General features: G+C 45.9%; 1 protein-coding gene across 1 annotated transcript in view; it reads left to right on the top strand.

Moving 5' to 3' along the window:
• The window catches only part of COL9A3 (collagen type IX alpha 3 chain), a 70,815-nt gene that overhangs the window by 12,494 nt on the left and 32,536 nt on the right, over positions 1-25,785 (top strand). Inside the window, exons 5-15 of the mRNA XM_054046540.1 lie at positions 1,998-2,051; positions 11,524-11,559; positions 13,308-13,331; positions 13,940-13,993; positions 14,840-14,893; positions 16,667-16,708; positions 19,465-19,521; positions 21,997-22,050; positions 22,600-22,653; positions 23,787-23,840; positions 24,814-24,867. Coding sequence (XP_053902515.1) covers positions 1,998-2,051; positions 11,524-11,559; positions 13,308-13,331; positions 13,940-13,993; positions 14,840-14,893; positions 16,667-16,708; positions 19,465-19,521; positions 21,997-22,050; positions 22,600-22,653; positions 23,787-23,840; positions 24,814-24,867 — 537 coding nt within the window. The remainder of the gene's footprint in view (positions 1-1,997; positions 2,052-11,523; positions 11,560-13,307; positions 13,332-13,939; positions 13,994-14,839; positions 14,894-16,666; positions 16,709-19,464; positions 19,522-21,996; positions 22,051-22,599; positions 22,654-23,786; positions 23,841-24,813; positions 24,868-25,785) is intronic.

The following is a 25,785-nucleotide window of genomic DNA, read 5'->3' as shown; positions in this document are numbered from 1 at the left end:
GTCATAGCTCCACTGATTTTCATAGAGCTATGACTGTTTATACCCGCTGAGAATCTATCCCAGTGTCTTCATCAGTCTCCTTTTATGGTTTTCTTAATTATCCTGTATATTTGATAAGCTAAACGTTTAACACTCGCCGTCGTCCATTATGGAGCGCGTGCCTCTTCCCATTTTCCATTTGTCTCCTTCCTCTGAGTTGTTTCATTGCTGGCTTGAACGTTGCTTCTAGGGGGATGGTCCCCCAGCTCTACATCTGTTGACATCTGCCTCAGCCCTCTGTCTCCCATTGCTCTCTGGCTCAATCAGGTCCTCACTACACCGTGATTTCTTAGTACTGAACATTTCAAAGACTCAAGCTCTTTTCCTAGGTAAAAAACCAAACCAACCAAAACCCTGTGTTCTCATCTCTCTTATTTCACTGTCACTCTGCTTAACTTTCCTTCCAAGGCCCAAAAACCTGGATTCATCCTTAACCCAAACCGCCTTCTTCACACCACCTCTTCTGTTTCTGTATGCATCTGTCACCCTCTCTGAAACTCTCCCTGGATTGGTCCTTACACCAACCCTGACTTTGCGGAAATCCCTTATTCACATGTTGATCACTTTCCTCCTTGTCCATGACAGTTCCCTTTTATGATCTTAAATTCCCATTCTTGATATTTCACAGAGTCCAATGCTACAGCCAGGTCACTCTTGGCCTAGGAATTGTGAACAATAGCAGCCCATCCTTCATCACTTAATCCTGGGTCTATCTCCAAAACCCAATTCATGTTTGCCTTCCTGGTTTCCTGACATCTCTGTGGACTCACTCCACTCCATCTAACTTTGCATTTCTACTGCCTCATCTGTCTGCCAGTGACTTCCTTCCTCCCTCTAAGATATTGACCCATGGCCTATATTTGACTCTGACCTTAAAACTTTCCTTTTCTTTAATAGCATTTTGTAAGCATTTTGAGTCCTACTGAGTCACACCTGCCCATTAACCGAAGTTTACTCCAAGAAATAGATCACTCAAAGTGTAGGATACCACTTAGAGTGAGTATTGGAGGCCCTTCATGATACTGCAGCACATGAAAGACGTTTGTGTATAAAGGTATGGTATTGTTATTGCGCTGTCTAATTTATTGTGATACTAGAAAAGGGATTTTAATTGCTTGCTGGCCCAATCCTGCCAGGACTTACACACCTGAATAACTTCATTCATGTGAGCAGTTCCACTGGAGTCTTTGCAGGATCAGGCCCTATAACACTTGTTCCGAAACAAAGCTAAGCATTGAAACTGAGTCCCAGACTGTGGAACCTCACAGGTTTCAAGAAACAGAAACATATGGCTATTGATTTTTTTTTTTAACATTCGTGATGTGTTTTTAAACAGTACGCCCCAAATCTCAGTTAAAATGATCAGTACTGTAACTATTTTAAAATGAATAACTGATGGAATAGCACTTTTTTGACAGCCATATGTGTTTTGATCATTTACTTTAAAGGCAAATTAAATGAAGACATTTTTATTTTTAATATCCGATTAGGGATCTAATCATGAAAGTAGGACAAAACCTTCAAGGGCCAAAAATGTTCAAAAGTAGGTGCAACAAGTGCCTCAGCTGAAATATATATACACCCACTGTATGCAAAAACTGTCATTTGCATATGCAAATCAGATAATTGCATGCACAACTCTGGGGTTCTGTGGCCACTGTAGGCGCACACCCTGGGCTGCATGAGCACCCGTTGGCCCTAGCTTTGGAAATTTGGCCCAAATTTTAGCTGTGGTTAAACAGTAACTGACTTGGGTGTTTCACCAGATGTGCCGAATGAGCAGAAGAGACCCACGTACTTTCCATCCCTGGTTTCTCATTAAGAGGATGGTCATCAGGATTTCATGGGATTTGGGCACCCAACTCCCTTTCTGTAACAGGGATATTGGTTGGGGTTTCCAACAGGCTCTAAATCTGTCTTCTTCTCTGTTCTTATCCCTGCCTTTTTTTCCCTCCCAGGGTTTAACAGGACCCGATGGCCCGCCCGGCCCAAATGGGCCACCAGGAGAAAGAGTAAGTATTAGAACTTAAATCCTTAGTCTGCTTACATTTATATTCTCAAGGCACTGCTCAATGGTTATTTCAAATCTCTTTGTAACTTGGTGACATTTAGAATATTATTTGTATAGTCCTAGCACCTAGGAACCCTAGTCCTGGACCAGTTCTCCATTGTGCTAGGTGCTGTACACCCCTTGCATGCTTGTGCACTGGGTCTAATGTTTGTATTTCAGGTGTTTGTGTGTTTTGACATATTTCACTGGTTTGTTTCTAATTGCCTCAGGGAGCCATATATGTGCCTGGTCTTGGATGTCCTGGATAAGGAAATACCATTAGCAGACCAGATCTCAGGATACTTTGGGTGCATAACTAGCTCCTTGATGCATTCAGAGAGCCTGTGTAGAACATAAATTCAATGAACAAGCTTTCCAGGTTTATCCAAATACCGTTATTAGGGATTTATTTGTGGTCTGAGTGCAGAGTCCTGTTATTTTTTCTACCGCTTTTTTTTCTCCGTTGTGTAGACTGGTGTCTTTCATTAATTCCTGGGTTGTGGTCACACTTGACATGGTGACATCATTAGTTGCATCAACATGGATGTCACAGCCTTCACAGCAAGAAGCAAGATAGATTTTTTTCATTGAAGGTAATAGCTGCTTATAGGAACTCTGCCAAGGGGCACTATGGGAAAGAGAGAGGTCTGCTGTAGGTCTTACAATGTGTTAGGTCTCAAGCTTTGTCAGTCATGGAGCAAAACTGTGCCTTTGGCTGCTTCCCATCTGTGCTGGCATTCTCCACTTGAGAATCCATCTCTGTTGCAGTCGCCTTCAATAAAGACAGAAGGTGCGGAAGGACGTTGTGCACGAAGAGGAGATAAGTAGGGGGAGGTTTTCAGATGCACCCACCTTTGACTTAACTCCGCTCCCACTGAGTGTTTTATCCTTGATTTCAGTGGGAGCACAGTTAGGCCATTTTTGAAAATCCCCACCAACGGGGCCCAAGGGGTGCCCCCAACTTCCCTTCAAGGCTTGGCACCTCCCAAGATCCAGCCCTGATTTTCAATACAAAGAGGGCCTGGGCCACTGAAACAGGCCTCATTTGCATGATCTGTTACCCATATTTCCACATGCCCATTTGAGCGCACACACACCTGATATCCATGTGCAAACAGGGTACCTGAGAATTTGATGTATGCACAAAGTAACTCACGTTTTAAGCATTTAGCTGAAGCATGCAAATTCATTATTAGAGCACACAACGACCTAACTGTATGTTCAGATTAGACATGTGTTCCCAGGTCTTGAAAACCTGTTTGTCAGCATGGTGCAGATTTTAGACCTGTTGACATTTACAGCATCTTTTTAAGGTCAGCAATCCATCCAGAAAGTCTTTTTTATAGCCAGTGTAATAAAAGCAGGGGAAGAAATTGTTGAATTTGAAAACAGAGCTTTAGCAATGCAGAATTGTTATCCTAGCTTCATTTCCTCTGGCCCTTAGTCAAGAAAGCACGTAAGAACTGTTGCAATCAATGCAATACAAGCATGTGCGTACTGTCTTCAATGGATGTAAGCATGTGCTTAAAGTTAAGCACATACTTAAGTTCTTTTCTGAATAACGATGTTTCCTAAACTTGGGACTCTGTGGGTAAAAAGGCTTTTCTGGATGTCACTATGAACAGGTGTGCTTGGCTTATGGCAGTGTATTCACAAGAGATTTTAGCTTCTGTTACTATATTATTAAGAAATGTTTCTGTTCTCCCATAAAGGCTGCCTCTCTTGGTTAGGCAAAGAGATTCTCAAGCACCCTAATGAAATAGTTCAGTTACTCTAGGTCTGTTCTCCCATTGACTTTAGAAGTAGGACTGTTCCTATATCAATGGCATTGTCAGCCCTGAGAAATTTTTAAACGAGAAAACAATTAATTTTGGCTATGAGATTATCTGGATTATCACCTTATTGCTGATGCCAAAGGATTTTAAAGATTTAAAAGATCAACAGATTTTAAAGGGGCTGTTTGAAGTTTAGTGTTTTATACTGTGTGTACACCGTGTAGAATGCATCAATAAATCAGTGGATCTCTGAGAAAATACCAAGACTCAGCTACTTTCTAGAACCCATAATAATTTATATTTATGTCTGAATTTAGAATGTCATATTAGGCACGCATTTTATATACTGTATCCGTGGATATTCAGAAATATTGCCCCACTGTAAAAAAATTATGGTAAGATCATTTTCCAATCCTAAGAGAAAGCAGAGTGTTATCAGGAGAATGAGTTAAGTCAGAAAATGCATTATTAACTGGTGCACCTCCACTGAACTTAATTGAGTCACACCTGACTCCAGGAGACTGCATATTGACCTATAATCATTGAAAAGTAGAAGGAACCTTCATTGCTATGTATTAAGGACCCGAACTTGCCCCGCTGAAGTCAATGGGAGTTATGCAATTGATTTCAGTGGGAGCAGAATCCAGGTTTAACTCAGTAGGTGTCAGGAACTTAACATTTTCTTTTTACAGCAGCAGTATCTAGCCTTGGCCTCAGTGGTTGTAAAGGTTTTAGGGTTAAAGATGAAAGCGATCAGAAGAAAACCTGAGTAATATGCAATGGGACAATGGCTGAGTTGGCATCTGCAATAGAGTTGATTTTTATCGGATTACAGCCTGTTCCTAGCAAGACACGTCTTAATGAGCCACTTGGCTCCTCCGAAATCTGTTTGCTTAATCCTCCTCCTTAAATTTAATAAGGGAAAACATTTCTAATCTGGGTTGGTATGCAGAAATCTTGGGGCGAAATGGCAGTGCTTCCTGGGATCACCAAGTAAACATTCTGGGTTATTTTCCAGGTCTGTCATAGAATCATAGAATCATAGAATATCAGAGTTGGAAGGGACCTCAAGAGGTCATCTAGTCCAACCCCCTGCTCAAAGCAGGACCAATTCCCAGCTAAATTATCCCAGCCAGGGCTTTGTCAAGCCGGGCCTTAAAAACCTCCAAGGAAGGAGACTCCACCACCTCCCTAGGTAACGCATTCCAGTGTTTCACCACCCTCCTAGTGAAATAGTTTTTCCTGATATCCAACCTGGACCTCCCCCACTGCAACTTGAGACCATTGCTCCTTGTTCTGTCATCTGCCACCACTGAGAACAGCCGAGCTCCATCCTCTTTGGAACCCCCCTTCAGGTAGTTGAAGGCTGCTATCAAATCCCCCCTCATTCTTCTCTTCTGGAGACTAAACAATCCCAGTTCTCTCAGCCTCTCCTCATAAGTCATGTGCTCCAGACCCCTAATCATTTTTGTTGCCCTCCGCTGGACTCTTTCCAATTTTTCCACATCCTTCTTGTAGTGTGGGGACCAAAACTGGACACAGTATTCCAGATGAGGCCTCACCAATGTCGAATAAAGGGGAACGATCACGTTCCTCGATCTGCTGGCAATGCCCCTACTTATACAGCCCAAAATGCCGTTAGCCTTCTTGGCAACAAGAGCACACTGTTGACTCATATCCAGCTTCTCGTCCACTGTGACCCCTAGGTCCTTTTCAGCAGAACTGCTACCTAGCCATTCGGTCCCTAGTCTGTAGCAGTGCATGGGATTCTTCCGTCCTAAGTGCAGGACTCTGCACTTGTCCTTGTTGAACCTCATCAGGTTTTTTTCTGCCCAATCCTCTAATTTGTCTAGGTCCCTCTGTATCCGATCCCTACCCTCTAGTGTATCTACCACGCCTCCTAGTTTAGTGTCATCTGCAAACTTGCTGAGAGTGCAGTCCACACCATCCTCCAGATCATTAATAAAGATATTAAACAAAACCGGCCCCAGGACCGACCCTTGGGGCACTCCACTTGAAACCAGCTGCCAACTAGACATGGAGCCATTGATCACTACCCGTTGAGCCCGACGATCTAGCCAGCTTTCTATCCACCTTACAGTCCATTCATCCAGCCCATACTTCTTTAACTTGGTGGCAAGAATACTGTGGGAAACAGTATCAAAAGCTTTGCTAAAGTCAAGAAATAAGACATCCACTGCTTTCCCCTCATCCACAGAGCCAGTTATCTCATCATAGAAGGCAATTAGGTTAGTCAGGCACGACTTCCCCTTCGTGAATCCATGCTGACTGTTCCTGATCACTTTCCTGTCCTCTAAATGTTTCATAATTGATTCCTTGAGGACCTGCTCCATGATTTTTCCAGGGACTGAGGTGAGGCTGACTGGCCTGTAGTTCCCCGGATCCTCCTTCTTCCTTTTTTTAAAGATGGGCACTACATTAGCCTTTTTCCAGTCATCTGGGACCTCCCCCGATCGCCATGAGTTTTCATCTGTCTTATCACACTCTGCACTGGATACCATTTCAGACTCTTTTCAAAATTCAGAAAATGCCCCCCAAATATTTCTGAATGAAAATAATGGTTTCCTGGCTGAGAGATTGGATGCCAAGTTTTAACCTTGAGTTGAGGGTCTTTTGGCTTCCTTTTAAATCCCTCTGAAAATAAAGGTCACTTCCATTTCCCAGGCATGTTCTGTGGAACCCAAATACTTGGCCATAATATTTCAGTACTTCCATTCCTGACAGCAATCTGGACCAGGTCATGGGAAGGCAGGAGAGAGAACATGAAGTGAAAGTCATCAGAAATCTTCTGAACTCTAAGGGCTGGTCTACACTGGGGCGGGGGTCGATCCAAGATGCACAACTTCAGCTATGCAAAAAGCGTAGCTGAAGTTGTGTATCTTGGATCGAATTACCTGGGGTCCACATGGTGCAGGATCGACGGCCACGGCTCCCCCGTCGACTGCGCTACCGCCGCTCGCTCTGGTGGAGTTCCGGAGTCGACGGTGAGCGCGTTCGGGGATCGATATATCGCGTCTTAACGAGACACGATATATCGATCCCGGATAAATCGATCCCGATACGGCGGGTAGTGAAGACATACCCTAAGACTGGCATGTTTAAAGGATCCTAGAGGAGTTAAGCACCCTTAGGCCCCTTAAAAAATCCTAGCCCATAGAAAAATCACTTCTGGTTCAGTTTGAGTTTTGGGTGGTGGCATGCGAGAGGTTTTTATCAGAACTGGTTCACCCCGGCCTCATTTGACAGGTTCTGAAAGAGGAGTACGTGCTATAGCTCTTGACGGACTGGTCTCCAAACACACGCAAAATTCCTCAGTAGAAAATAATGGGGCTGTTAGGGTGTATTTGTACCGGTGTCATCTCTGAGACACCTGCAATTTATTGTCTACACTTCTGCTTTCACTTCCGTCCCCCCCCCCACCACCATTTCTAAACTGTACATTTAAAAAAATACTATTCTTTTTTGATTTGGGGGAGCGGGGTAAGAGCCAAGGCAATTGGAGTGCGTGGCAGCCTGACAGACTCCCCCAGACAAGGAGGAAATCCCGCGAGGCTGCTCTTCAAGTGGGAACCTGACCTTCACGCTCTTTCCCTGGGGAGTTGCTGGGAGGAAAAGGGAGCTCTAGCGGCAATTTCACAGGGGTTCTATGCATGTCGCCCGATCCAGTTTCGGGGCCTACATGTGCAATTATGTGGATGAAATTCTGAAAACCCGGGGGCTAAATTAACAATGGCATGGGCGGTTGTTCTAGTTTGTGCATGCAGTCACCATGCACAATTGCATACACACACTGGCAGAATTGACTGTCTGTGTGTGCCGTCATGGGAACTGCACGTGCAAATTGGGCATGGATTTTGTGCGAGCGTTTTGTGAACCTGTGGCAATCTGACCCTGAGACTCTCGAGTCAGTGAATGTAACAGACGAGCACTCCACTAAACGTGGGGCTTCTTGTGTAAATTTTTACTGGCTGAGCGTTACGTTTAAAATGGCCTATAAATAAATACATTGCTTGTTGTGTGTCTGAGTCTGTCACCTCCTCATTTACTGTTCTGAGTTCTGCCTTTACCCTGGAATCGCAGCAACTGAGAACAATAGTAGCAATGCAAGTAAAGAGCTGTGGGGGCAGGTGAACAAAGACGTTCTATCTCGCATCGTGAGCATCAACACAGCATAGAAAAATTCAGCGTGAGGCCTGTGTTGGTGCCATTAAACAAAAGATGAGCTCACTATCACTCACGTTGAATAAGAGTGGCACATCTCCTCCTCCTCCTCTCTTCCCTCATGCTTGTTAACATGAATAATTAAGTCAACCTTCTGTTATCGGCTGTCTGGCTGTATTTTCCTTACCCTGTCACAGCTAAACCTCCTTTCTGGTTAAGAATAGGCTAAAAACTTTGAGAACATCAGTCAGCTAAACTCAAGCAGAAACTCTTGGCAGTAGAAAAGAGGGTCGGGCTTGGGGTCTAATATTTGTGTGTTTAAACATTTCATTGACTTTTTCAAGCTTCCTGGCGCCATTGATGGCACTGAAATAACACGAGAGCTGGTCTCCTGATGCTGTTTCATTTCCCAGGTGGTAGCAATGCTATGGGAAGGCCAGATGGTGTGTTACTTGGACCAATAAATTGTTCTCCAAGACTAACAATGGCGGTGAAAAATGAAAACTTTAAAAATACTCAGCTACTGAGGTTTTGCCCAAATGCCAAGAGATTCACGTTGAAGCAGGTTTCTGTGGAGCTCCCGTGCATTTCCCATGCACCGATTTGTATAAGCCCTTAGTTCCTGGGTACCTCGCAGCTCCCTAAGTTATGCTCTGTAGACAATGATCCTGTGTGCGCATTCCTGCGTGTGTGTCAGTCATTTGAGATAAGTAAACTATTCCATTTTCACTGGTAGATACAGGAGCATCTAGGGAGTGGAACTCGTTCCCCCAGGATGTCTGCCTTAGCTCGTCCCCTTCCCATTCTTCCAAAGGCCTCTGAAAATACTGACCCACATCTTTGACTGAGCCTTCGAGCTCCCTTCTGTGCTGCCCAGATCCTGGTGTGGTTATGCACCCGGCTGGTCCTTGGGTGTAACTTAGAGTGGCCATCAGTGACCCTGCGGGGCTGATACAGCAGCTGGGAATTGCTGAGCTGTAGGGAAGCCCCAGCCAAGTTCTGGTTTCCCTGCACGTGCCCCCTACACTGACTCCAAGGAGGGAGGCGGGGGTCGTGTTGGAGCCGTATTGCTGGAGGATGCCGCTGTAGGGCTGCTTTGGGCAGGCAGGGTGGCAGAAGGCTCACATTAATAGCCGTGTTGATTTCAGTGGGGCTACTTGTCAGGGCGAGGGTGCATGTGTGTGTGATCTCAAGCCCAGAGAGCTTGTATTTAAACCTTATCGACACAGTAGTAACCAGCACCTGCTATCAGCCGCAGTCAAGCGTGCGATTCCCTGATCTGTCCCCACCTTCGCAGGTGGAAGATAACCTTTGGTTCCTGTAGTTACCTCCTTATAGAACAGCAACGGCTGCTTCACACTACGGGCTCCCAATCTAGCCCTTTAGAAATTGAATTGGGATTTTAGGACCTGATCTTACAAGGTTAAAATCTGTGCCTAAGCATGGGAGAAGTCCCACTCGGGTATTAGTATGCCATGCAGACACATCTCTGAATTCTTCCTTTGCTAGGAGCATACCATGCTATTTCCTAGGGAACTCTTCATTGTTACGGGTGTCGTCAAAAGCGTGTCTTGATGAAGGTCATTTTTGATATGACAGTAGACAGCTAACTAGGGGTGCGTCAACTGCAGTGTAAGCCCGGGACTATGGGACCCAGCCTTGTGGACTGGATGTTTCCAAGCTCTCGCTTGAGCCTCCGCACTGCATTGTAAACCTGGGTTTGCAGTTGCTGAATTTGAGTCTCCCAGCCGTGCTAACATCCATAGTGCAATATGAAGAACTTCTGACTTGGGTCTGTGGCTTGACCTGTGTCCACACTGCAAAATGACAGGGCTAGGACCTGAGTCACCGTGTGACTTGGGCTCTGACCCACCTTCCCCCCCACAACCTGGGCCCTGAATACTTGCCGACTGGAGTCAGATTGATGTGTGTGTGGACGGAAGGGGGGCTTGGGCTCAAACCTGACTTGGAGCCTGAGTTTAGAGTGCAGTGTAAATATTCCCTCAAGCTCCAGGATCAATTACTTTATTAAGGCTTGTTGCTGACTGTTCCGGTACAGTGTAGATTTTAAGATAGGTTAATTACATAGGCAAACGGCTGATCCTGGGCATATTGGCACACCATAAAGTTTTGCAAATCCCAACCTGCAGGAGTGAGGACTCCAGAGTCGCTAAAGATGTCATGGAGTTTTCTCAGAGAAATACAAACCTGTTGCCAGTTTTTAGAAGGTGGGGATGACAACCCTGTTTGACATTACAGTCCGCTGGGCGTGGCATTAGTATGAACGATCATCTATGCCATGAGACTTAGCGTATTGCTGGCTTATTTATAGTCAGTACCGCAGTGTGCTTATAGATAAGCCCTCTGAATCTCCAGATATTTGTAGGGAAGACGGCTGGCGAATTGTATGATTCAGCACGCACCATTGAGCACAGTTGCTTACTCAAACAGAAGGGAATGTGTTTGCCCTCAACACCAATGTGAATAAGCCCAAATCTTTCCTGTAATTTCACATGGCAGCAAGGGCAGAGATGAAGTTACAAGAGGCCTGCCATTCTGTAACCCATTGTGTTCAGTGGCTGTAGAATCACCATGCAGGGAACAGTGTCTTCTTCATTCATTTTTCCATTTCCATTTAATCTGCTTTGGAGCATTAACCAATGACTAATTTCATAGGCTCTTACCAGCGTTGGCACCTTCAGAACACCACAAAGGGATTAAAAAGCCCAGCTGTCTTTCTTGTTATCTGTAATGAAGCAGGAACTTAGCAACTTCAGTGATTTGATTTTAGAATAAAATTTAAGATTGCAAACATGCTCAGAAAACTGTAAATCAGGCTTAAGGTTTGGAATGCAAAAGCGAGAGGGAAAGAACACCAGAATAGCTGGCAAAAAGAGACAAGTCATGGAATCTAAACATCTTTGCTTGAAGGGGGAAAGTATGAATTAATAAAATGCAGTACAATTGGGTCCCGATCCTGTGAACGATTTCAAATATAGCCTTCGGGTCCACAGCATGAAGTAATTATGAAACAGGACGTTTCAAATGGGAGCCAGTGAGATTCACTCTATCTGTAGCAAACTTTAAAGATTCCCAGTGACCAATCTGTGGCATGTTGTGGTTTCCCATATTTAGTCTCACTTAGTGGAGTCTCGTGTTTTAATATCAGCCCACAGATTTTTCTAAGAGAATAGGGAAGAGGTTCCTGGAGGCTCTGTTTTGAGCATCAAGAACATTCTTGAATCATTTAACTAATCAGACATGTCAAAGGGTCTTTTACTCATGTCTGTGAACTCAGTCTCGCTTTTTCATGTGCGTGGTGTAGCTGGAAGATGTGTAAGATGGAAGGTGACCCCATGATCTGGTGAGTTCTGGATGGTATGAGCCAGCAGGCTGACATCTGGATTGGAAACTCCCCTTTTACTTCTGTGGAGAGGCCTAACCCTAACTCATATTCTGATGTTTCTAATCCTACAGGGGGCTTTAGGACCTGCAGGGCCGCCTGGACCGGCTGTAAGTAATTCTGAGAATTTGCAGACTTGTGTAGCTTAATATAGGTGCAGAATTCCCCATAGTAAAGTACCAGCAAAGCCCGTTTTGATGACAGCCATCTCATTGTGAGGGTCAGATCACAGGGCAAGAAAAGATGTGGGACTTGTCTTGAACCAAACATAAGGGCTCAAAGATGAAAAGAGTTCATGTACTAAGTAGAGATGTTGACCGGGAGGGGGCTGTATTAAAATATATATATTTAAAATATAGAAAACCAGTTCTAGCTGTCAAAGGCTTGATCCAAAGCCCACTGAACGCAGTAGGAGATTTTCTATTGCTTCAGTGAGCTTCGGCCCAACATTTATAAATTACCCAGCGTGGTTCCTGTCAGCAGTGGACATATGCCAACTCATCGGGCATTGATTGCGCTGGACGAGATAAGGTCTTTTCCAGCCTGTAAAAAGGAGCTGTCAGAGTGTTCAGCCTGTTGAACCATCCAGCTGGTTAAGCATCCTCAGAGACTTCATAATAATTCTGAAATCCACACAGCTGTGTTAGAAGATCTCTTTATTTACTGGGGAGTCACATTTAACCATCGCTCTTTGGACCAATGGTATTACAGAAAAATTTAGAGCTAAATCCACATTGATCAGTACTGATGTCTTAGTAACAAAGCCCCTCAAAAAGCCTACCGGGAAATTAAATGATGGGCATGTGTTTAATTCCAGATATAACCTCTCCACTGAAATACTGCATTTAAAAAAACCTTGGCTCCTTAAAGCTGAAAAATCAAATAGCCTTTTCCAAGGTGATGATTATTATGGTATTAAAAATCCAGCTTCTCAGCCCAGGGAGCTAACAGGCATGACTAACTCAGTGTGCAACATCAGCGCATGCTACTGACACCGCTGCTCCTGCTGGTCCTCTCTTCTTATGAGCAGGAGGCAGAATATTGAGGTGCACAAAGAGTCAAGCATTCCGGTTGCTTGTCAGTTTCAATAGACTGTCCGCTCCCGAGGTCAGAACGGGCGAGATGGGATAACATACCTTGCCCACATGTGACATGGCCTATGTTGTACTGAAGGTCAGACTAGGTGATCACAGTGCCCCCTTGTGGCCTTGGAATCAGTGATCTCTTGATGATATCGTAAACTCTGTGTTTACGGGCCAGAAGCCGGTCACACAACTCGGTCACATAACATTAACTTGGTCACAGACCTTATTTTGTTGGGGATGGTAGATTTTTTTTTTTCATATCCCCAGAGAGATGGTTTTATTTTAATGTAGCTTTTAACAGGTGCCAAGAGAAGTGACTCCCCAACAGCAAAAGATTTGTAGAGAAAACTAGGTAAAAAAAAAAAAATGGAGGGGAGGCTATATTTCTACCCTGATATGTGCACATGACCCGTTGATGGGTCACTGGATGAATCTTGCAGCAGAGAATAGCCCACGGGCAACAAAGAGGAAAAGTGAACACAAAATACAGATGACAAATCTAGGTAGGGTGACCAGACCGCAAGTGTGAAAAATCAGGACAGTGGGTGGGGGGTAATATGAGCCTATATAAGAAAAAGTCCCAAAAATCGGGACATGTGGTCACCCTAAATCTAGGATTCAGTAACTGTCTCTGGCTCCACTTTCTGACTAAATTAGAATAATAGGTGCTAGGGGAGTGTTGGGCGGGGGGGAGTGGTTTTTTGATACAATGATCCACTCTTTGTGTGGTCAGTTTCCAAATGATCTTTCTTTGTTTTAAATTTTGTTTTCAGGGCAAAGGACTGCCAGGCCCTCCGGTAAGTAGCAGCATCTTTCCCAGGGCTGGTCTACACTATAACATTGGATCAACTTTGCTACATTGCTCAGGGGTGTGAAAAATTCACTCCGCAGAGCATCATAGCTAGGTTGGCCTAAGTTTTAAGAGTAGACCAGGCCTCAAAAAGGGGGTTTAAATTATTACATTGGTTGTGTTCTAGTTCAGTATTTTCTCCAAAACCCACCCACAGACCCAGATCCTTGGGTGCTCTGAGCCACGCAAAATCCAGTGGGTGTGAAGCCATGGCTAAGGGTGGCCTGATGCACCCTTTACACTACTGGAGGCCGGTTTGGCCTCTGATGTGAATTAAAGACGCCACAGGGTGCAGCAGCTTTGTAACTGGTGGGAACATTTCATTGCTTTCCCCTGGAAGGGGATACCTCTTGGGGACAGGGCACAGGTAGCCAGGGAGTGTCTGTGTTTGTATAGAGAGCATCTGGCCAATGGGGTGATAAGGTGTGTAAGGGAGGGGTGTAAGATTGGACCAGTCCCTGAGTGGGAGGGGTGAGCAGCGTAAAGTGTTTGCTTTTGTACTGTGAGGGCTCTGCTGGGTAGCAGCATGGGTAATGTTCTAGCTCTATTTTACAGGGGCCTCCAGGAGCCAGCGGACTCCCGGGTGGAAACGGACTTCAGGGGTCACCTGTGAGTTTCCTTTGCTGTTTAATTCCCATTGATTGAACATCCTGCAGCCACGGAAGAACAAGGTCTATTTCTGGCCTCTTGCTGCACTTGGGAAGGTTAATGAGAGTATGACACCACACTTGCTCTGTGAATAGGCCAGCAGGAGATGCCATTCCCTGTACTGGCTAGTGTGGTGGGTATGTGTCAGCTACCATTCCAGAGCTGCTGAAGTGTTCAATCAACTCGCCCTCTAGTGTCTGAAGTCTACACGGCATGTAAGCTGTAACTGAGAAGGAAGGCTTTGTTTCTCATGCTACATGTGTGCAGGTTAGCTGGTGACAACGGCGTCCATTCTTTGTGGCAGGGGATTTGTCACACCTGGAGCTCAAGTGTGTCACTGGCATGAAGCCATTTAATATATTGCAGTCATGCACAAAATTTACATTCACATTTCGAAGTACAAATCTTGAGGACTTATGCCTCGGACTGAAGGAAGGTGCAAATACTCAGATTTGTCCTTGTAATTCCTTTGGCAGGCACGAAAGCATCTGCAGAAAGAGACACCGGGGCTCAGTCCTCTTCTAGACATGTCCCCTTACGCCACATTAAAAAATGTGATTGCACTTTCATTTCTTTTCAGATTTTCAGTCAAGTTATTAATATGGTGAAATTGTCCCAAGAAAACCTTATCCTCATTCATCTCATATATAGTATTTGGGGCCTGCCCCACTCCCAGTGGATTAAATGGCAAAATGTCTGTTGATTTGACTGGGAACAGGATTGGGTCCTTTAGTGAACTCTTTTTTCCCAAGAGAGATTCTACAGAGGGTGTATATGGGAATTCTTATTATTTCTCACTCCTTTTAGGGACCATCAGGTCTTCCAGGATTCCCAGGACAGCCTGGACCTCCAGGGCCTCCAGTAAGTTGCGATTTTTCCATGTAGAAAGCTAAACTTGGTGTGATTTTTGGAATCTTCTTCTTGTGCCCGCGAAAGCAGCTGACAGGGCAGTTGCATTTTATTTGCTGTTTTAGGTTCAAACTCCCACTTAAGTTGAAGTGTTCCCTACACGCTAAAAACGATGCATTAGAGCAGTGGTTCTCAAACTTTAGCAACCCGAGGATCCCCATTTTGATTTTAAAAATGTTACCAACCCCCAAGCCCCCTGCTCAGCCCCAGGCCCTGCCCCCTCTCCACCCCTTCCTCCAAGGCCTCGCCCCACCTCTTCCTGTCCCCGCTTCTCCCCTACTCCTCCACTTCCCTGCCTCTTTTCACCCCCTCCCCCGAGCACGCCCCATCCCCGCTCCTTCCCCTCCCTCCCAGCACCTCCTGCACACCCCAGACATGATTCGGCCCCCCCCTCCCCTGAGCGCACCCATTCCTTCTCCTCCCTCCCAGCGCCTCCTGCACGCCACTGAGCAGCTGTTCGCCGGTGTGCAGGAGTGGGAGAGTTATAGGAGGGAGGGGGAGGAGTTGATCAGCAGGGCTCACAGACCCCCTGGGATACCCTCACGTTCCTCAAAAACAGCTGGTCTTGGGGCCTGACCGGGTGAAGATGATCCTGTGAAGATGTCTGGCTCCCTGTCTGGAGGGATTGCTTACTCTGACAGAGGTGAGAGCCGGTATCCGATGGAGCGACAGTCTGATGCACTATATCAGACCCTGTGTTCCTGTGATCCCATGCCCTTGTGTGGGTTGCTGGCTGTTGGGATTTAACTTGTGCATCTAAAAGCATGAGCCTCTGTCTACTGTGTGAGTTAAAACAGCCACCTCTGTTAGCTATGGTTGTACTAGCCTCCCCAACCACTGTGTGTACCAGCAGCCACCCCAAGAGGGGGACGGACGCCATGCGGGGTCACACATATCCTAAAACTAGCTTTTGTGTGGAGTGGAGTAATTGTGCAGGTAGGGTTGTTGGTAATTACATATAACTGAGGAGATGGGTCTCCTTTAAAGACTTCTGCATTAGACAATGAGTGGAAAGTCCCACCCCTATAAAGGGAAATTCTCTGTAAGATACCAATCTTGGGAACATGGAATTGGGGTTCCCTCTGGAAAATGTACTCCTTGGAAAACATGGTTCCTCCCCACATCCTGCAGATATAACCACACCTCTATGTTGGTCTGCTTAAGCCACAGCCATTGTGTTGGCAGCTGTATGATCTAGTGGTTAGAGCACATGACTAGCTGTCAGGGCTCCTGGATTCTGGGGTTCTGTTGCTAACTCTGCCACTGATTTGAGGTGGGTGACCTTGCTTCATTGATAGCGTGATCAGACAGCAAGTGTGAAAAATTGGGACCGGGGGTGGGGGGTAATAGGAGCCTATATAAGAAAAAGACCCAAAAATCAGCACTGTCCCTATAAAATCGGGACATCTGGTCACCCTACTTCATCCATCTCTGGAGGATGTAAGTGGCTCATAGGCCTGACGCTGGCCATCTGCCAAGTGATGTGTGACTTGGGCAAGCCATTCAACATAGTGCTGCTTCCATTTTACCTCCCTGTAAAAGGAGAGTAAATATATTGACCTAGCTAACCCATGAATGTCTGTGAAGTGCTTTGAGGGGCTTGGATGAAAAAGGCAATACAGAAGTAGAAAATATCTCTGTCAATAAAATATGTTTTTTGGAGATAACATTTCCTTTGGTGCTTTGTGTTGATATATTTAAAAGTCCAAATGTTCTTGGTTATAGGGTCTTCCAGGGGTTCTTCCTGATGGCAGTGGGGACCTTCAGGTAGGTTTTTCTTTATATTGTAGCAACACATTGTTAACTTAACCCCTTAAACAATTTTTCATGTATGGATTTGGGTGAACATAGGTCTGTTTTAATGTGCAAGGGCTAGATCATGCAAACATGCCTGGGAGTAGCATTACCCATTAAATTAATTGAGCTGTTGTGTGGATAATGTCTTCCAGGTGCATGAGTATTTGTCCAGGGCTTTGGACTCTTTCAAGTATGCAGATATTTTAGTGCTATTTCAGGATATTCCTTGTCATTTTACTTCAGTTTGATCCTTGCTTCCCTACCCTTGATTTTGCATATGTTTGATCCCGTGCCAGTTTAATAAAAACAAATTTTAGCATTTGACAACTGATGACAATTTTTCATGCATCTGTTTCAAACAGAAAAGGTCAAATTTGTTTTGCTGTTTATTTCCATGGGCAGCAGCACCTTGCTCCCATGGGCATAATCCTTGTTTGTTCTTTCCTTTTTGAGCAAATGTCTTGATTTCTTTATTTCAAAGGAATGAAACAGACATTAAGGTAACGAGCGATATAAGTGACATTTCAAGATTTCCCAGCTGTTGTTATGACAGCTTTGTTGCTTTCCTAATTAGAGTACTCCAAAAAAGCTTCTGTCTTGTTGACACTGCCTTTTGGGAAAGACTTCTGGAATATAATAGAAAATAACTTTTTGGTAATTTTTTAGGCCACTTTATAGAATTTAATAGAAAACTATCTCCCTGCTACAGAATTATATACAAAAGTTAAAAAAAAAAAAAAAAAAAAAAAAAAAAAAAAACCTATAGAAAGATCTCATTCTTTATTTTCTATATAGAATCCTCTTAAACTTTTATACAGCTTTTGATTTAATCCCTGTGAAATTCTCGAAGACTCTCCCATCTGGGCCAGACGCAGCTTGAGAATCTGTTGATAGTTTGCTTCATTTTTAACTCAATTCCCATTCCTGTAAACTTTTATGCATGAGCTTTTCCTTTGATCGGGTGAGATCAGTACAACTTCTAATGGGAGTAAAGTTAAGTGTATTCCTAATTGTTTGCATGACCGAGCCCAAGTTTTCCAGTAGAGCAAGATCGGTGGACATGATCTGCTGTAAATAAATATCCTTGTTCTTTTTAAAATACGGTTTAGGGTCTGATTCAAAGCCCACGGAAGTGAGTATTGATGTCTCTAGGCCCTATGTTTTCCAGACTCAGCCAGGTTTGCAGTCAGTATTAGGAAGTCTAGATAGAAGAAACTTTATAACTCTCGATCCAGGCATGCAACTCCCATTGACATGTACAGTAGGTGATTGGCTTGGGTGATGCAAAAGAAGAAGGTTTTCTAACCATCAGAGGCATGAGGTTCCAATAGGAACAGTGAGGTCAAATAACCTAACAAGTTTTGAGATGGAGCTTGGTAAGTTTATGAACAGGATTCTTTGCTTGAGTTGCCTGTGATAGCAGTGGGCTGGACTCATGACCCAGGAGGTCCCTTCCAGTCCTGAGTTCCTAGGTATACGTTCATAGGAGATGTCTAAAATTGAGTTGGGGCTTTATGGCCTGGATTACAGAATTCATCCAGGTGCCCAGCTTTGTTTCATGTTTTGCTCCCAAGCCCCTGAGGCCACCTGCTAAGTTTAGACTTGAGAAAATCCTCTCCTGTTGTTGAAAGGAGCTATGAAGTGGCAGTCATTACCTCTTTTGTGTGTTAATCAGTCTCTCTAATTAGGCCACAGAACAGATTCCAGCATCACAGGAAGCAAACCTGGAGGTTATTAACTAGAACTGGACTAAATATTTCTAAAATTTTGCTGAAAAATGTCGATTTTTTTTTTTTCATGAAATGTTCAGGTTTTTGGAGACAGTGTTGCCTAGTAGATAGAGCACTGGATGGGGACTCAGGAGATCTGGGTTCTATTCCCAGTTCTGCCACTGGTCTGCTGGGTGACCTAGGGCAAGTCACTTCATCTCCCTGTGCCTCAGTTGCCCCATCTGTAAAATGGGATAGTGATACTGGCTTCCCTCTGTAAAGTGCTTGAGTTCTACTGATGAAAAGTGCTATAAGAGCTACAAGGTGGGGGAGGTAATATCTTTTATGGGACCAACATCTGTTGGTGAGAGAGACGAGCTTTCAGGCTACACAGAGCTCTTCTTCCAGTCTGGGAAAGGTACTCCGGTCTGGTCTACAGTACAGACCTATATCGGGATGAGTACTTCGCTCAGGGGTGTGAAAAATCCACACCCCTCAGCAATGTAGTTATACCAACCTAACCCCCCACGTAGAGAGAGCTGTATCAGCGGAAGAGTTAATCCTCTCAAGGAGGTGGATTAACTATGCAGACCGGAGACCTCTCTCCCCTCATCTTCATGAAAGCATTACAGCAGTGCAAACTGTCCATGCAGCGTTTTAAGTGTAGACTTGCCCTCAGTGTTACACGGCAGAACATTCAAGATGAAATGGGCAGGTAACACACTGAGTACCTTTCCCAGACTGGAGGAAGAGCTTTTGTAGCTCCAAAGCTTGTCTCTCTCTCTCTCTCCAACAGAAGTTGGTCCAATAACAGCTATTACTACGTCCCCCCCCCTTGTCTCTCTCATAACCTGGAACCGACACGGCTACAGCAACCCTGCAAACAATATATAAGAGCTAGGTATTAGTGTTAGTATTCTTGACCAGCATATTTTCCCCCTCAGTAATAATGACACCCACCTTGCTCCAAACACCCATTGTCTGCTAGCTAAACCCACGTATGTTTGTTTTGTGCAGTGCCCCGCTCTCTGCCCCCCAGGCCCTCCAGGTCCTCCAGGAATGCCAGGATTCAAGGTAAGAAAAATATCCTCTGTAAACACAAGGAGTTGAGTCCCAGAACGTGTGGCAGCGGGTGGCCCTGTGGCTGAGAGCAGGACTCAGGTTTACACTGTACAAAGTACACTACAGTCCTCCTTTATCCGAGCCGGTGGGTCTTGGAGTACGTTAACCAGACACAAAATGCCACCAGCTTTTATTTTCAAGAGACAAGTGAAGGATACAGGCCCCATCCTGCTCTCAGCACATGGCATTCCCATTAACATCCATGGGAATTCCGAACGCACAGGGCTTGATCCCGCCAGGTGCCCCAGTCCACCAAAGCACTTAACCACACACCCCCCCCCCATTGATTGGAGTGGGAGAATTTGCAGTGCTTAAGTGCTTTGCTAAATCGGGGCTCTGGGTCCTTGCAGGATTGAGCTCAGAGTCTCTCTTTGTTAGCTGTAACTTTGACTGTCTCCACTGCAACTGGGAGGGTGCTCCCTAGCGCACGAAGACAGACGTACTTGCTCTGCTCCAACTAGTGCGCTAAAAATGGGAGTGTGACTGGGGTAGCAAGGGCAGCGGCTCAGGGTAGCTACCTAAGTACAAACCCATCTGGACCCCCCTGGGCATGTCTCAGGCAAGTAGCCCGAGCTGCTGCCCTTGTTACCCTGCTCTTTTTAACATGCTAGCTGGAGCACGGCTAGCCCATGCCTGCCTCCCCATCCCCTTAGAAACACATCCCGGGTTTTTAAAGTACACTTATCACTGTGATGCAGAGATACCTATTGTATTGTGGAGGGCATAACTCACATGACCAAATACCATTTCACCCTATTTCCCGCCTACCGTAGAACCCAACTGCTCCTGGGTTTACAATGTGCAGCTGCAGTATGTACATTCAAGGCTGCAGGGGGCGTTCAGCCGCACTGAAAGGCAATATCCCTCGCTTCCCATCCCCCACCTTGCACGGATTGGGTACCGAATATATAGTTCCTCTGTCTGGTGGGACCAAACCTCAGCTCAGCTTCTCAACCAGCTGCTCTGGTGCAGAGCTGGGGGAGCTCAGTTTCTCTAATCCTTGCAGCAGTAGTTAGCAGATGTAGAGGGCCAATCCTGCAGGAGGCTGAGTGTCTCCTGGGGAAATACTGGTGTCCTTCAGCTCCCATGGAATTCAGCCCTCTGCGGGAAATGCTCAGCTCCCCAGAGAACTGAGAGATCGTTAGAAACACATACAGTCAACTGTTAGTGGTAAGGGGTGAAATTCAAGGCCCGCGAAATAAGAAAGTCTCCGAATAGGGCTTAAGTAATGGATAGGTCCTGAGCTGAACCTCCCCACAATGAGGAATTTCACCCGCTCACTAGTATTAGTATGGTCTTTTGCCACAATAGTAGTGGGGATGGAAGGAAATGAAGCAAGGCAGAGTTTTATATCCAGCTCGTTCGAGTGTATATGGGTTCATTGCCAGCCTGATGGGGTTGCCGTAGCTGTAATAATAAGCTGTGGAAGATTTAATACCCTTTTGCATGAATGGGCTTTTAAAAAAAATGTAAAGACCTAGGGTAACCTTTTTCAAAAGCACCCAAACCCCATTTTCAAAAGTGACACAGGGCAACATTTTCAAAAGCACTTAAGACCCATTTTCAAAAGTGACTAGGACTTTTGGTTCTCAGTCACTTAGATGCTTTTGAAAATTTTATCCTTAGGCATTTAGGAACTGTAACATGGGCAGCCCCCTCGTGGCCAGAGATCACTCTGTGGTGCCCTGCCTCTGTTTCCCTCTCTTCAGGGCCCTTTCAGAATTCACAGTTCAAAGGTGGTTCCCATTTATTTAGTCCTTTGGTACATACCAGCACCAAGCAGTTCAGTGTCTCTCTCATGACTAATCCCAGATAACACAAACTCTCACAGCCTTCATCCCAGCTGGCCTTTACTGTCTCTCCCCTGTGTGCACAAGGTCTCTCCCAGACCTCCCTGCCTTGACAGCTTTCTCCCACTCTCTCCTGCTTCTTCAGCATTTCCCCTGCTGACTCAGGGCCCTGCAGTCTCCTAGGCTTCCCCACCCCACATCAACTTCCTGCCCACTTTTTCCCCCAGGATCGCCTGATTCAACCGAGGTGTGGCTAGTCCTGTAATCGGGGCTGGCTTAACCCTTAGCTCTCCAGTCCCTGGGGCATGTCACCCTGTTACAGGAACCTAAAGCCTCCATTGGAAGATGCTTTTGAAAATAGGACTTAGGCATTTTTGAAAATGTTACCCATCCTTCACAATTTTAGTAGAATACATTCCAATAGACACGGACACGTCTTGATCAACTGCTTGTCTATCCTAAATGCAACACCCATCCAGGAAATGAGGAATGATGCTACACAGCAGATGTGTAAATTCCTCTCCAATAACTTCAGTCAGTTCCTTGCCTTGCTTTAAATCCTGTGTCCCTCTTATATAGCTTAGCCTGCCACAGAGCAATAATGAAACTCTCAGCTCATTCTTGATTTTATTTTTAGGGGCATACAGGCCACAAAGGAGAACCTGGGGAAATAGGAAAAGACGGTGAGAAGGTAAAACGCTGTTTAAAGAAAAAAATTAGATTTTTTTTTTTTTTTTAAAGCATAAGACCAAGGGATTTCTCTCAGGATGATGCCAGGGCGGAATGAGACAATTGGTTGGACAGCAAGGGAAAGCCCGTTATTTGATTGTACGTGGCATGTGGACTGAAGATCATTAGCCTCCATTTTGTGTGTGAGAGAGAATATTTCAGCTAAAAAAATGAATTATTTTTTTGATCACAAATTTCAAGCGTGGACTCTAAATTGGCACCTGCAGTTTTGCTGTGCTTGGTTTTGCAGCTCATGCAAATGCTGCATTGATCACACAAGTTGGTTAGTTAGTTGCCTTCACTATCTGACCAATTGACAGAGACGCTATTTGTGGGTGGAAGAAATTGCATAGAGGCAGAACGTGAGGCCATAGTTTTGGTGAGGGAGGGTCCGGGGAAGGGATTGGTGGGGAGGGTTAGCATGGAGAAGATTCTTGGGAAGAAGGTTACCAGGATCCAGGGTGAGATTTATCATTGCATCTTGTCTAACTCTCTGGTTTTCTATCTCCAGGGAGATGCAGGCCCTCCAGGTCCTCCGGGGATTCCAGGCAGTGTCGGCCTGCAGGTAAAATCTGCCTTTCAAGCCAAAGCAGTCCCCGATGCTCCCCCCAATCATGCAGGGTTTCAGTGTGAAATGCGAACGGTTGGGGTCTGTCCATGTGGCTCTGGGATCAAGTCCCAGGCCAGCCCCTCTCACCCATTGTGGACACGGCAGTGCACTGCTGGTAACAGACTGCACTGAGGGCCTGATCCAAAGCCACTGACGTCCATGGAAAGACTCCCTTTGACTTGCATGGGCCTTGCTTCGGGCCTGGTAGTGGTGCCATCCTGTGGATGAAACATTGAAGTGAATACCCATCTCATGGGCCCAGGTGGAGGCCGAAGGGCCCATGCCACGTTTGAATGGTAATGGGACTGAGCTCTGCACTGGGTTATATGGATCCCCATGGTAAAAGCGTGACTGCCTCACAATGCCGTCTGGTGGCCTCAGTGCAGCCCTGCACCCAGCACCTCAGCTCAGTTTCCCTTCTTGGATCTCCAAATAAACCCCACACAGGGTTTTTCCAATGCTATCACAACCGCCCTCCTTAGGGTCTGATTTATTAACTTAAAGTTCAAAGCGAAACACAAAAGTTTTCCCTCCAGCCTTCAGCTCCGTACAGCCCAACCCCCACCCACACCTCCATCCCAGTCTGGTCAAAGTCCTTCCTGCCTTAGCAGGCTGCTCCCAGCACTTCCTAGCTGTAGCAATTCCCCTGGTCTCTGGGTTTTCCCAGCAGGCGCCTCTCTCACTACAGCCTCTTGAGCATCCCCCATGTTGCTGCCTCTGTCGGCTATAAATAGAAAATTGCCTGGTTCCCCTCAAGTGGGGCTCATTCTGTCATCATGGTTGACTTCACCTCAGGCTTCCCAGCCCAAAGGCAAGTCCCCCCACACCATTACACCTCCCCTCCCTGAATCTATCCCTCCCCAACAGAAGAACCAGACTGTATTGTCTCAGTCAGAGACCTCTCTGCTTTGGGGAGAGGTTCTTGGGGACAGGGTTTGTCGTCGTCCCCAAATCCCTCTGCTCATCGCTGTTTCTTAAGGCTTCTTTGCCTTGGCTTTTAGGTTTTCGCTTCCCCGACTTTATCTCTTTCTGTTTCACTGTTTTATATTTGACTGATTGGCTTTTAACGGGTTGTTTTTCTCACCTAGGGGCCAAGAGGGTTAAGAGGCCTCATTGGCCCAGAGGGTCCAGTCGGGGACAGGGTAAGTAACTATCATCTTCTCCAGACTTTCCCCTGGACTTTTCCGTCGTTAAACCCATGCAGAATAAAATAAATTAGCCATTAGAGATCACTGCCTCTAGTTAATTTCCTGTCCACGTCCTGCAAGAGCAAAGCTCTTGGCAGCTAATAGACACTGTGAATAAAGTTACATGTGGCATTACTTCCCATTGCCCTGTGGGATGACTGGACAAGGGAAGCCCCATGAAGGTGAAAACTCTGGGCCTAATTCTGCAAGCTCTCCAGGCAGGGGACTCACCTTGAAGACAGCGGGAGTTCTGTGCATGGGGTATCCACAGGATCGGACCCTATCTTAGAGTAATAACCTAAGCGTGGGCGGAGAAGCTGATCTCCTGTGACGATATGAAGATGCTATTGAGCCTTGCAAAGGGCTGGGGAATGGAACATCTTCTGAATGTTTTGCATGTGATTCCCATCTGGAAAGAAAAGCTGAAGAACCAATAGGAGGACAAAGATTTTTTAGAATATGGGAGGGGGGGAAATCATGAACATTGATGTCCTACGGTGTCCAATCCTGTACCACTGACTTCAGTGAGAGTAGGATCAAGCCCCTTACTGAACAATGGTGACTGACCAGCATGGTCTTCTTCGGGTGTGCCTGGACATTAGCTCTGGGGTTAACAGCTGAGTTTGAAGATGCCATGTCCTTCTGTAGGGCCAAGTACATTACCGAGGCTTCACAGCTGTGAGTGTTATGAGTCTGGTGAGGAGATAACAGCCAGGAGACCCAGAGTGAAAACCTGCTGGTTTAGACCAAGTTCCTCTGCTGGAGTTTATTAAGATCCTAACAGTTATTAAGGAGCATGTTGCGACTTTCCATTGACATGCGTGTGCTTTCTTGCTTTGTAAAAATAATTCAGCTAGGGGTGTGGCTAGGTTGTCTGGTCCAGAAGAGTCCAGATGGCCGCATTTTAATGCTGTCTTATTGTTTTTAGGGACCTATTGGTTTCAGAGGGCCACCAGGACTCCCAGGACCTCCAGGGAAAGCAGTATGTATCCATTCTTACTTTGTTTCCTTTGAATCCTCATGGCCATGGCCTCTAATGTCATGATGCCTAATGCTTGCTTTCACCAGGCCAAACCTTCCACTGCCAGTGAACAACAGAACCGCCCCGTTCCCTCACCAGAAAAAACACACGTGTTGCATCAGCACAGTGCTTACTGAGTGAGATGTGCACACGCAATTGTATTTCCATAAAGACCTTCCTGGTTCCCACTGGTACCTCTCCGATCTGATACTGGATTGTTCCCATCTTCCTCAGCCCCTTACTCCCCCCCGCCAGAGCTACATCATCTCCCCTACCCCAGATTTCATGCTGTCCTCCCCCAACCACCGGCAGGTTCTCATTCTGGCCCTCGTAGGTTCAACACCTCCCATAGTTCTTCCTTGTCCACCTTTCCCCCCACACACACACTTCAGCAGATGCGGGCTCCCCTTTTATGTGCTTTGTTCACACCTTCTACACGGGGAGATGTTCCGCTTGGTCAGAGGAGGCTGAGCAAGCTCCACATCTGCTCTCCTGCGGTTCCCTCCTCTTGGCCAGATCCATGTTTAGCTCCCCAAGGTAAAATATTCTGTTCTGTGCCAAAGATGCAATTACACATCCTTTTGAACAAATCCTGAGTGAATGAGATTTGTACAGAACTGTGATGGGCTTGGGGCTGGGGGACAGAATCCACCCACCTTCCTGTGGACAGTTCTCCAGTCTCTCTCTACCGCCCAATTATAGGTTCCTGTTTTAAGACTTAGGGACACTTGAGCCATTGGATTGTGGACCCAGTAACCACACCATCCACCCTGCCTGCCCTGCCACCAAGCCTCTCCTCCACTGTGGTTTATATGTAGCCCAGTTCTATGTTGCATGGTGGATGCAGAGTCCCTTAGCCCATTTGCTTTGCAGCCACCC

Source organism: Malaclemys terrapin, chromosome 12 (assembly GCF_027887155.1).
Source record: "Malaclemys terrapin pileata isolate rMalTer1 chromosome 12, rMalTer1.hap1, whole genome shotgun sequence".
Classification (NCBI taxonomy): domain Eukaryota; kingdom Metazoa; phylum Chordata; order Testudines; family Emydidae; genus Malaclemys; species Malaclemys terrapin.
This window is presented reverse-complemented; position numbering and strand designations above follow the sequence as displayed.